General features: G+C 42.2%; 1 protein-coding gene across 2 annotated transcripts in view; it reads left to right on the forward strand.

Annotated features, from left to right (window-relative positions):
• FAM3C (FAM3 metabolism regulating signaling molecule C) overlaps positions 1-9,962 on the forward strand; it is a 45,622-nt gene extending 35,660 nt beyond the window's left edge. The window contains exons 1-6 of one of the 2 annotated variants that reach the window (XM_066633967.1): positions 851-1,215; positions 1,594-1,652; positions 2,855-2,905; positions 3,341-3,425; positions 5,120-5,246; positions 7,258-9,962. In XM_066633967.1, the coding sequence (XP_066490064.1) occupies positions 1,079-1,215; positions 1,594-1,652; positions 2,855-2,905; positions 3,341-3,425; positions 5,120-5,246; positions 7,258-7,347 (549 nt within the window). In that variant the 5' untranslated portion in view covers positions 851-1,078 and the 3' untranslated portion in view covers positions 7,348-9,962. Of the gene's footprint in view, positions 1-850; positions 1,216-1,593; positions 1,653-2,854; positions 2,906-3,340; positions 3,426-5,119; positions 5,247-7,257 lie in introns of those variants that run through there. The other variant, XM_066633966.1, reaches the window with a different exon arrangement.
• The last annotated feature ends 2,668 nt before the right edge of the window (positions 9,963-12,630 follow it).

Below are 12,630 nucleotides of genomic sequence, written 5' to 3' on the forward strand. Positions count from 1 at the left end.
AGTAAGAACCATTGAATGCAATGGGACTTATTTCTGAGTAGACATGCCTAGGAAGGCACATTTGGGGCCCAATCCTATCCAACTTTCCAGCACCGGTGCAGCCACAATGCTGCCCTAAGGTAAGGGAACAAATATTCCCATACCTTGAGGTGGCCTCTGTGACTGCCTCCCCACCACAGGATGCAGTACACACCCCATTGGCACGGCTGCACCGGCACTGGATTGTGTCCTTGGTTGCTTAGTCCACCTTTGACTCCTGTTTCATTTTCTCTGTATCTGATTTTTAAACTTGTCCTATCCTGATTTCCAATCCAGGTTAACGTGTGTCCAACAGAGAGTGCCAGTTTAATGTCCAAAGGCAAACTCACATGGGGAGGGCATGCACAAGTTTCAGATGCGAAGACTATATGAGGGCATCCCCTCTTTCAAACATGTTTCAGTCAGATGCTGAAATAGCTCCTGTTTCTTCCTGAAAAAAATATACAAGCATCCTTATGCTCCATGTAAACATAGTAAGAGCCCTGTTGGATCAGACCAATTTTGGCAACATCCTCTTTCTCTGCAGGGTCTAATGAGATGACTGGTAAGCCTATAGGCAGGAGCTGAAAGCTAGTGGCCTTCTCTTCATCAGCTGGCATTCAGAAGCACATGGCTGTCATTACATTCTAATAGTAGGGCTGGGTTTTTTGTAATGTCCTCATGAAGTTTTATTAAACTTATTATGAGTTAAATGGCCTTTCCAAATCAACTGCTCTAAAATCAAAATTATTGAAGCGCCAGCTGGGAAAACAGCTTTGAAAATGTAACACTGGAGTACATTTAGGAACCCGGCTGAAATTAATCAGCAAAAAGATTGCAGCAGGAAAGATGTTCTGTAGATAAGCCTTGTTGTTTCACTGGAAGCTGTTTAAAAATAAACCACCAGCATCTACTAACCAAAAAAGGACTGTACTTTTCCGGGAATGAGACGTGAGCTAACTTGGTGCCATCAGGGTTGGTACTGAGTTGCAGGAAGTCCTGGGGCAATTCCCTATGTTGGCTGCCCTGATGACTGGGTTGTTGATTGGAGCATTTGGTGATGGCCATAGTGACCTCCACCATCTTTGAGCTATGGGGGCTTTTGATAGTCTTGGGTCCTCAACAAGCACCTGAACTGGCCGGCTTCCAATGCCAACCACTCCTAAGGATGTTTTTGGTGTCACTGGAGCTGTCTGTGTGAGTACCTCTGCTGACTATGAGACAGCTTGTTCTCATGGGTCCCCTGCTTTACCTAGCAGACTGTGATGGTGTGTGGCTCAGTAGAATGGAATCAAAATGTGGAGTTGTTTTATTGTCTTTTCTGTACTTGCCCAGTGATAATTAGTAATGACAATGACATAGAAAGTTGTCACTTCCTGTAGCTATCAGGTGTGCAAATTTCATTTAGTCCAATAAAGGCAGCCAAAATGGAGATGCTTAAATAGCACTTACAGGAATTGAAATACAAGACCATTTTCTCCACGGCTTCCCATTAAAAGAAAACAGAGAGAGAGAGAGAGAGAGAGAGAGAGAGAGAGAGAGACTTGAAATTCTTTTTTGCTTATCTTGTTTCAGATTAATGAGTGGAGTTAAAAACAATGTTGGCAGAGGCATAAATGTAGCTTTGGTAAATGGTAAGTAACTCTTAATTATATAAATGTCACATTACACCTCAGTTCTTTCTAGACAGGAAGAAATAAAACAGGGATGTTGATGCTGAAAATCAGTTATAGTAGATAACAAGTTTGCATTAGGCATAACGAATCTAATTGTAAACACCTGAATAGTTGTGAATTCCAAAGGTGATGTTTTCTGTGGGCAAAAAATTATACAAGAACCTGGAATTGTTTTTCTGCTTCTAGAACCATTAACTGAAATACAAATGTTTTTATTAATTCATTCATTTCCAGTGGGAACTCCAGGCAGCCAACAGCATTAAAATACCAATAGAATTAGAATACCAGTAGAACATATTAAAACAGACTGGATCCTGCGAGCTCCATATGGTTGCCTGTTAGTGCTTGCTGTAACCATTAAATATTAGACAATGCTGCCAAAAAAGAGGAGAAGATGGCTGCCGCTGCTGCAATCATTATCCCCTTGATGTGCTCATCAAAGTCTCAGTCTCCAAGATGGTCCTGAGATAGAGTCTCTTTCTGTGGTCTGCAAACAAGGAACTTGCGTGCTTTGCATTACAGACTCCCAACATCTCATACTGGAATGTGAGGGGATGTGCATGACTCTACATAGTAGTGTCAGTGTAAACATAATAAAATGCAGGAGTAGGATTTCCAGAACTTAAATCTTATAAGATTTTATTTTTTTGTCTTTCAACAACTTAATCCAGCACTTTGAATTTATAGGATGTTGGTTCTGTTTGGGTTCAACTGTAAGATCTCTGATTGGGTTTGTGAATTATTTATATCTTGCTGGATGTATAAATTCCCGCACTGCAATGTCAACAAACCAGCATGGGCTGTGCTACATCCTGTGGGGGATTTTTGGCTGCTGGAAGGTATGGGAACATTTGTCCCCTAGTAATCCCCATAAGCCACTATGGGTCCACTTGGACCTGCACCAGTCTGAGATCGTGTCTGAGAATATCAGACTCCGAGTTTATCCATGCGGGCAGATCAGGCCCGGTAAGAGAGTAGGACATGGCCTGTGCCAGAACTGCCAATCCTACCCTCTCTTGGGCCTGTGATCCAGGCACAGTAATGCTTCACCTTTTGAAGAGACCTAGCGTTGATACCAATCATTCATTTGATCTGCTGTTATTCTTTAGCCTGCTGTCGAGTTTTACTACCTAAGTAATGTGTTTTTGTGTCTTTTCTAGGCAAAACAGGAGAAGCAGTGGATACAAAGTACTTTGACATGTGGGGTGGAGGTAAGTGTGAAAATAATGCACATGATTCTTATATCAAAGCACACAACACTTTCCTAGCCTTTCCTGGAAATGCTGGGGATCAAACTTGGAGCTTTCTGCATCCAGAACATGTGCTACACCACTGAGCCATAGCCCTCTGATGGTTGCTGAATCTTGGAGGTTGACAAGTTGGACTATCCAAAATCCTGATGTCTCTGAGATGAGGCCTGTGATTTTATAATATCTCCAACCCTTGAAGGCGGGACAAAGTATGGCACTGGGGTAGAGCCTAATGGCCAAGAGTTGGAGCCCAGCAATGGCCCCAAAACTGACCTGAGATGAACCTTTGCCATCTGTTTGCCCAAGCAGAACTGAAGAAACAGGGTTGTTTTGGGCGAACTGACAGTTCTGGTGGCTGTGTTGCACTATAGTAATGCATTCTTCCATTCTCTTCAGATGTAGCCCCATTTATTGACTTCCTGAAGACAATTCAAGATGGAACTATTGTGTTAATGGCAACCTATGATGATGGTGCCACGAAGTAAGTCTACACGGAGCAGTTATTCCATTTCATTTGAAGCAGTGTTTAAAATCTTTACACATAAAGTATGCCTTTGAAAATGAATTGCGGACGATTTTTTGCCATTTGGATGCTTCAGTGTGTCCACAGTAGAAATTGCAGAAATGCTATGCAGCAATGGTTCCCAAACTGTGCTCTGTGGTGCCTGAGGGCATGCAGTGAACCCATGCAATGTTGCCAGTGGCCTCTTCTTCCCAGCCCTCCTGGGCACAGCCATCTTAGAAGTAATAATAATAATAATAATAACTAGGTATTTATATACTGCCTTTCTGGTCATCGGATTACTCCTCTGACTTTATTCAAGGCGGTTTACATGGGCAGGCATTTCTAAATCCCTCAAGGGGATTTTTACAATCATAGAGGCTCTCTCTTTCAAGAACCATCAACATTTCAGAATGGATCTTCCTGGTTTGGTCTCGCTTCTGGCCTCCAGTTCGCCCATGCAGGCTGACAAGCAGCTCCATCTCTCACATGGAGGCAGCCAAGATGCTTCTTGCTCACACCAAGAGCAGGTGGAATCACTCAGCTGGGCTTGTCAGCTGCTTCAAGGTCTCACCATTCTCAGCCGTTCAGGGAGCTGCCTGTGTCCTTGAACTGGTTATCTTCTGATGTTATCTTCAGGCTAACGGAGGCTCTACCCTCTAGACCAGACCTCCTGCCTATCATGGGTCTTAGATCATGGGTAGATGGGTAGAACATGAGGTCTTAGGAAAAAAGGTTCTTTGAACACTTCTGGCATCTTGCCAAGCAAGTGCTGCCCAACAGATCACCAGAGAGGGAGGAGAGTGGACCACTTGCAGCCACAGCCAGTACAGAAGTGTCAACTGCAACTGTGAGCAATACCCTCTCTGGTAGTTCATGGGGAATTGCTCGATTGGGAGTCATTTCCCTACAGACCACAAGAGAAAGTGAAGAATAGACTGCCTGTAGCTGCAGCCAGCAACAAAAGCAGCAACCCACAAATCTTCTCTATAAATAAATTAATAAATTTCTAATGCCTTCTCCAATTATTACAAATTGTACAGGAGGTTGGGGGGGGTGCCTGTGGTCTGTGATGATTCCAATTCTTGCCTCTGGTCCATGGGCTGCTAAAGGTTGGGAACGACTGCTTTAAACAAATTCTCCTGGCTTAGTGGCAAATGGCCAATGTTAACTTGTAACTGGAACATTTGAATATTTGTAAAATAACTTGAAAACTATATCATGCTACTTCTTTTTTTTTTTTAACACTGTACAGCAACTATGTCATGGTTTAGCAAAAAGCTTCTGTGCTTTGAGTAAATATTCTGTCATACTGGTTAAGGTTGGAGGGCGTGACTTCTCCAGATTGACCTGAATATGGTCCATTAGAAGAAATTATCTCACAGTTTGACACGTATGCCCTCTGTAGGCTGTACATCTGAAGCGTACAACAAAGGCAGAGCTGGCAAAGAGGACTGAGATGGGAGAGGGCAGGATGGAGGCAAAGATAATTAGCTGAATAAAAGCAAATGCAATCACAGTTTTTCTTTGAAGAGTGTCAAAGGGGTGTGTGTTTGTTTTTCCCAAACAAGAACAAAACTGGAATAGTAAATGGCCCCAAATGTTTGTTTGAATGAACTGTATTCAGTGATGTTCTCATCGTTGGTAATTAAACCTTTTGAATGTTGTTCCAGGCTTAATGAAGAGGCACGAAAATTAATAGCTGAATTGGGAAGTACATCCATCACGAACCTTGGCTTCCGAGACAATTGGGTCTTCTGTGGTGGGAAAGGTATCAAGACGAAAAGCCCATTTGAACAGGTTAGTTCTCAGGATGTAACTTGGAGATGCTCCATATTGTGTGTGACTTGCACAGTGGTCTCTGTTACATCTTCCACTTGTGCCATAACCCCGATGAATGTAAGCAAACACCTGGGTTTTTTTATTACTCACTGTCGGAGGAAACTTTCTGTTTTCATGATGTAGGGAGTAGAGCATCCCAGTTGTGCTCAGTTTGCCTTGCTGGTTCACAGCCACCTTGTTTAAAAGCCCTGGAAAATGAATTGCTGTTTTTATCCTTGCACCTACCAATAAAGACATGCCAGGCAGAGGCTTGGGTTGAGGGCCACTTAACTAAAACAGCCTAAGAGTGTGAGGATTGGTAGAAATGGTAATTACTATCTGCCTCCCCCAGGCCACCATGGGAAAAACATCCTGACTCCAAACCTCTACTGGCCACAACTCAGTTGGCCTTATCAACACCAGCCTCAAAAGGGTTAGAGGCAGCTGGGTAGCACAGATCCCCCAGGCCAAGCCCAAGTTAATCTTTGCATGACTCAACCTGGGGGTTTGCCAGCTAGCCTCATTGACCCGGGCCAGTATCATCTGAGCAGTCCTGGCTTCCCCCAAAACTTGCTGACCTCAGGATGAACACCAATCATATGCCCTGTCTATCCAGGACCATACACTGCCTGCCTAAATTGATAAAAAATGTAAAGGGGGAATAAATTTAAATTTAACCTGAGAAAAACATCCCAAACACAAAATACCAGTCTTGGGTAGGTGAAAAAATTGCCAGCCAAGAGCCAATCAGGCTAACAGCCAAAAAAAATTCCTACCCGACTCCACAAAAGGACAGCCAGCTAGTCTCAGACAGGGGACAGGGAGGGGCTTGAAAGTTGGGGCTGGACTGAGGGAGCCTGGGAGGAATGCGGAGGTGGCTCCCCATCTGCCCCACCCACCCCTGAGGCTGCAGCCAATAGGCACAGTGTATTTTCACATCTTTCCCTGGTATGTCCTGGTCAGAGCAGGGCAAAAATGTGGCATGCATCACTGTAGTTCTCCTTCTAAATATTTGCATGTACTGTACAAGTAAATGGAGATTTCTTTGCAAGTGCTCTTATAAAACCTGTGTTAACTTAAACTTGAGTCATGCAGTGCATTCATATGCATGTCTGCTCAGAAGTTAGACCCAGTTCATTTAATGAAATGCAGAGCCAAATTTTGTGTCTACTCAGAAGCAAATCCCGTTACAGTCAATCAGTGGCTCCATTTTTTTTTTTTTTTGGCAGTTTTAAGATTAAACAAACTGCTTTGTATGCATTAGTAAATCGCATTGCATTAATTGTAGAATGGCGGGATTTACATATTAAAGGAGGAAAGAACAGTGGCTTATTAAAACCTCACACAAAACACAATTATTACTAATGAAGTTAATTTATGGAGAAAATAATTCAGAAAGCCTCAATCAACTGGGTGGAGTTTTCTAGGCTTCATCTTCTGCTGAGGCAGCACAGGAGGGGTGTGGAACCAGCCTGGAAGTGTTCATGGCTCACAAAGCACCTCATCTACAAGTGCAGAAACTTCCTAGTCTTATATCCTATGCTTCTGATCTACACCAGCATTTCTCAAACTGGCTGATGACCTGACTCGTGGTGGATCATGACCTGACTTTTGGTGGTCACGAGCCTGCCGCAGCCAGGAAGCTGCAGGGTAAGGGTGCTAATTAAATGTAAGAAAACAATCAGATCATTACCCACCAAGTGGGTTGTGACCCACGGTCTGAGAAGCCTTGTTTATACACACTTACCCCTGGGAGTCAGTTTCATTGAAGTTGGTCAGAAATAATTGAGTAGATGCTGTGTGCATAAGACTGAACTGCATGTTCTGAAAGAAATTGTGCAACAGATTGTGTGTCTTGTCATTCTCCCTGCAACTGAAATGTAGGTATGTCTTTTGTAGGCCGGTAAACTTTTAGACTTAACAGTAAAGATATAAATGTGAATGTTTTAGGGTGATGGCTTTAACTGTAAAAATTTGTTTTTGTTTGCAGCATATTAAAAACAACAAAGATACGAACAAATATGAAGGCTGGCCAGAAGTTGTGGAGATGGAAGGGTGTATCCCGCAGAAGCAAGACTGAAGGAATTGTCAGACTGACACATAGGAAGCAAAGGATTTTGGAGAGAAATTGCACTTTCTGCTGCTATTGGGTAGAGTGTTTTGGAAGGAGAATAATGTGTATGGGCACAATCCATCCAAGGGGGTCTCTTGTGCAAGATCCATAAAATACACATGGGAGTTCCCTCAAGAGCATGATGAATTGCTCTCATTTGTTTAAATGAGGCTTGTGCAGGAAAAAAAAAAATACCCCAGTGAGTTGTCCTTTGTAAATACTTTCCATGCATGGTTCCACTTTAGAGTGTGCACAAGCATCACCATTTTTTTAAATATCTGGCTTATTTATTGTCAAAACACAGAGATTCTCCTTTTCCCATGTAAATAGGCCCCAAAGAAACACAAGGATTATTTCAAAGCGCTCCTTCTTTTCTAAAAGCACAATGTCCAGGATGTGTTGCGGTTTTAAAAATGTCCTTCAAAACAAGCAACATAGGCAATTCATTATACCTAATAAATAACTGAACTGATCCTGAACTATCTTGTACTTTGCTCAAACAATGACGATGTTGCTTTGAAGGCAGATCTTTAGCAGGATATGTAGATTTTTTTTTTTAGCAAAGAGTGGATAATGTATTGTTTTTGTTCTCTGCCTCTTTGAAAGAAGCAGTTCTTAGCAAACCTTTTCAAACCATGAAGGTCAAGCAATTGGTACAGAAATATAGGCCTGCTGTAAGAAGCACAATTAAATGGTTTCTGGTGAAAACAAAACATTATGGCCCTGTGCCTCTTGCTGTCACTAGACCATAGGTTGCCCATGCTTTAGCAACACAAACTGCTCATAGAACAGCATAACATGGTTGCTTCTTGTGTGTATGTTCAGCTAGACTTCTCGCATACCCTATGGTAGACCATTTGCATAAAACCAGTTTAGATATTATTGGAGCTGGTGAAGAAGCCAGTGTTGATGGTTAGTACGTTCTCTTGAAAGTTAGCAATGTTTTTTTTTTTAAAAAAAAATGAGAGACTTATTCCTGGTAGAAATGCAATGCAGAGTGTATAGTTCAACCTCACTACCTATCCTACTAATATTAATTACTAATATAAATTGAAGAAGAGGGTTGGGGAGGGGAAGAATTCTATGGAGCATATGTTTCATACTAGTGAAAATGATAATAAAATAAAACAATCTGCTTTAGCTATAACCTTTTAAAAGGTAGGCCAACTAGGGTCTGTTTTTCACACAACTTTTTACAGGTGTCTGGGTGTTTATGCAACACATTTGATCTCTGCATGACCCATATCCACCCATGCACAGATTTCCTTTTCCACCATGCTTACCCCCAAATTCTCCACATGACAGATGTGTGCATTATAGGCACCTGCATCAATTTCCAGTGGTGTGAAAATTTCCTGCATCCCATATGGAACTAGAATCCAAAGGGTTGCATGGGGTGCTTGTATACACTCAGTGGGCATTCTGTACCATTGGTACCAATAGACAGCACACCTAGTTCTGTTTTGCCTTCAAGTGTCATGTGGAAGATAGGAATCTCTCTCTCCCCCCGCATCCTCTAGAGGCAGTATGATGCTCTGTAGTTGTAGGTAGATTCTGGTGTGCCCAAAATAATTATAGATGACTCAGGCTCTTGTACAGTGGTGGTACAAGTGGTGATGGTGATGCAGTGATGTAGCTATTCCATTTAACACCCAAGGGCACGCAATTTTTTAACACCCTCCCCCTAAGCCTCAGATGGCTTTAGAAAGGCACTTTAGGTTTTCAGCAAAAATTAGAAGTGCCTTTCTAAGGCCTCCAGGAAGGCCATGCACTGGTCTTGCAAGCCTCAGAAGGCTACTTTTTCACTATTGGGAGTGCGGGTTGGCACACCCTCAAGGCATGGTGCCCAGAGCAGTTGACCCCACTGCCCCCCCAGCTACACCACTGCTGCAGTATTTATGGTTTAGCCCTAAAGTGCTGACCCATGACCTTGGAAACCTACACACACCGACCACTGCAGAGATGACCTTAAAGAGAACATTTCTTTCTTATCAGAATCCGCTGTAAATCTAATTCTTGTAGAAATGTGTGCTGATTTGGCTTTAAATTATGGAGATTGCATACATTCTTCTTAACAGAGCAAAGAGAGAGATGGTTTAACTTGCTGTAGGGTTAAATGCAGACTTCTGTGCACACTCTTGTTCTCCAGTCCACACTGTGTTGGATGATATGGATATGTGACCTTCCCCCCCTCAAACTACTACTACTATTTAAAAATCAAGAATTTGGCTTTGTAACTGGAACTGATTTCTCTGGTTGGACGAATGGAAAAAGTGTTTGCACTGAAGATGTTAAAGCAATACTAGAAATAGTGACTTAAATATTCAAAAGAACTACCCATTTAAATACCAAGAATCAATGACTGGAATCTGAGCTGCTGTACTTTTTTAACCTGTTCATGTTATGTTCCCCCCCCCCCACTTTACTGTAGAACAGCAATAAATTCACCTGATACAGTCAAACCAATTATTTGTAAAAAAAAATACCATGCAGATTCTTAGTTCATGTTCAGAAGAAATAAAATCACATTTCCATGTATATTTTTTCATCAAATAAAGTTTTTTAAATCCTCAATCAAACAAGACTGTATTTGCTCAAGTCAAACTGGGCTTTTTATTATTGTTGTGAATTTGGAGGGTCACGTCACGTCACAGAGCTTTTCTCTATCGTCTTGAGGGTCACTGATGGAAAACCAGGATATACATGTTCTAATAAATACTGTGTGAAAAGGAGGTTTGGGAGAGCCTTGCTGGATCAGACCAAGGTAATTCTCAAGTCCTGTTTTGCACAGCAGCCAACCAGATGTCTCTGGGAAGTCCACAAGCAGGGCTTGCAGTTGATAGCTCTTGAGTGATCTTAATGTATTGGCTTGTCTATTAGGGCAGCATGGTATCCATTCCATGACACACACACACCAAATTCCACTGCTAATTAAATCTGCAACTGTAGGAGCTCAGTGGACCTCCTGGCCATGACAGATGATTGCTGGCACAAACTGGAAGTAACTTCTGGGAGGTCCTTTGATGCCCTCCAGCAGCAGCCTTGGCATCCCCAGATACTGAAAGACTGCAGGTAAGGAGGTCCACACCAAGCCAAGACAGTTGGCCCAGCCCTAGGAAGCATAAAAATCCCATTCTGTCTTAACTGGAATGAATAGATTTCAGATCTGACCTCAGTGACCCAAAGTAGCCCAGTCCAAGTATATGTGACTGCTATGCAATATATTAAAGCATCAAGTTTATCGTGTCAATGTAATTCTCAAACTGCAACAACCATGTGGGCTTCTCACTGTGGAGAGGTGCACAAGCTTTAGGTTTGGAGCCAAGTTTAAGGGCCCAGTGCTATCCAGCATTCCCATGCTGATGCAGCTGCAATGCAAAGGAGGCCTCCATTAACTCCCCCTCCCCATGGCAAGATGTAGTACATGCCCCATTAGCATAGCTACATCAGCATGGGAAAGTTGGATAGAATTGGGTCCTAACTGAACTTTTCCCAAGCAAGCCAGACTTATGACATTCCCTTCATTTTTGTGGTGTTTGTGAATTAGAGGATCCAAGTAACTTATCAGACAGATGGAGGATATCAAGGGTTCTTTTAAGCTGTCTTATCAATGTTTCCATTCCACAGTTCAACATTCTGAAACACGGCACAATAAATAACTGTTTATTAACCAGGTTGAAAAGACACACACTTTTAAGCATGAGGCAATGCAATGCAGCACCTTAAGGAATTACGTATGTTGGATGGAAATTGACTCTTCAGTAAGTGGTTGAACCCTCCAATGGCCCCAAGCAGGTGATTAGCAAGTTCTCTTGAAATAAAAATTTAGAATCTCATACACAATGCAACATCAAAGCCTTGGCAGGTGTTCACCTATAGAGAGATCCAAGAGCACAGCTGTTAAGAGTTTTCTTGGGATCTTTGCCATTCAATCTACAATACAGTGTTGGGTTCCCCCAACCCCATTCCTTTTCTTTCCTTCTTTGCTGTAGATCTTCTAAATCCTGAGAAACGGTCTCAGGATGAATTTCTTACAGGCTCTGTCTCCTTAAAGCAAGTTTCTAGCTCATTTGAAAGAGCCTTTAGGGCAAGCACTTACAGAGCAGAGGTTCCCAAACTTTTTAGAGACCCTAGAGGCTGCTGCCCAATTTATAAATGCCCAGCAGTGTGGCTATAATTGTGATTGGGCAGCAGTGCTCCCCCCCCCCAGCAGCTTGTAAACAGGTAAAAACCCATAATGCCCATAGCCTAATCTGCCCTGCCAGTTTTGCAAACCACCAAAAATTGGGACACTGGTGGGTCCCAGACCCACAGTTTGGGATCTGCTGATGTAGAGTTTCCAAAGCAGCTGTTGCTCAATTAACATGCTACCAAATTAATCAACAGTGGAGATCTTTTGCCTGCAAGGACTGGGCCATTCATGGGATGGAAAAATGCAACACTGCTCCCACTGTTAAAGTGAATGGGGCCAGTTCTTACAGGCTATTTGTGTTTCAATTATAAAGTCACAATACTGGTTGGAATGAGACACCTCTGCTATCAAAACCCATGAGAGTTATTAAAGATAATCTAGAAGCTGCCCTACCAGTAATAAAGACAAACCCAACAGACATCAAAGACTATTATAAACATATTTGCTTGTAATTAAGTCTGTGAGAAATCACCATTCTGGGAACTTTACAGACATGCCTTTAAAGCCCTGAATGCTAAGTACATAAATAATCAGCAAAATTGAAACTTTTGGTCTTATCAAAAATACTATAGCTTGTGCTTAGCACCCATGCTTTCCTTCAAAGTTTGAAAAGCTTTAGATTATTATTACTTTTTAAATTATAGTTCAGTCATTTGGTTGATGCAAAATACCATTTAGTGGGGGTGCAGGGGGGGAAGATGAGACTGCAATCTTATGCACATTAATTTAGGAGCCAATCCCATTGTCGTCAGTAGGATTAATTTAAGAGTAACCATGTACAGAATTGGGTTGCACAAGCAGTTCTTTATAAACACTGCAATTATTGCAGGCATATTGCATTCGGGTTTTACGTACGAGTGTGGCTAGGAAATGAGATCTGCATGAGCTAGTAAGTTATGCTTTTAAACCAAAATCTGAGGCCTGGTCTAATTCTTTCGCTATTCTTTCCCATAAACGGTGCTGATGTTGAAAAAAACTTTGCTCAGGCTGTTGAGTAACTGCACGAGTTATGCTGGATTGCTGGGATTGTTAACGCTTTTGAGATCATAAGCAGATGG

The sequence above is a fragment of the Tiliqua scincoides genome, chromosome 7, assembly GCF_035046505.1.
Source record: "Tiliqua scincoides isolate rTilSci1 chromosome 7, rTilSci1.hap2, whole genome shotgun sequence".
NCBI lineage: Eukaryota > Metazoa > Chordata > Lepidosauria > Squamata > Scincidae > Tiliqua > Tiliqua scincoides.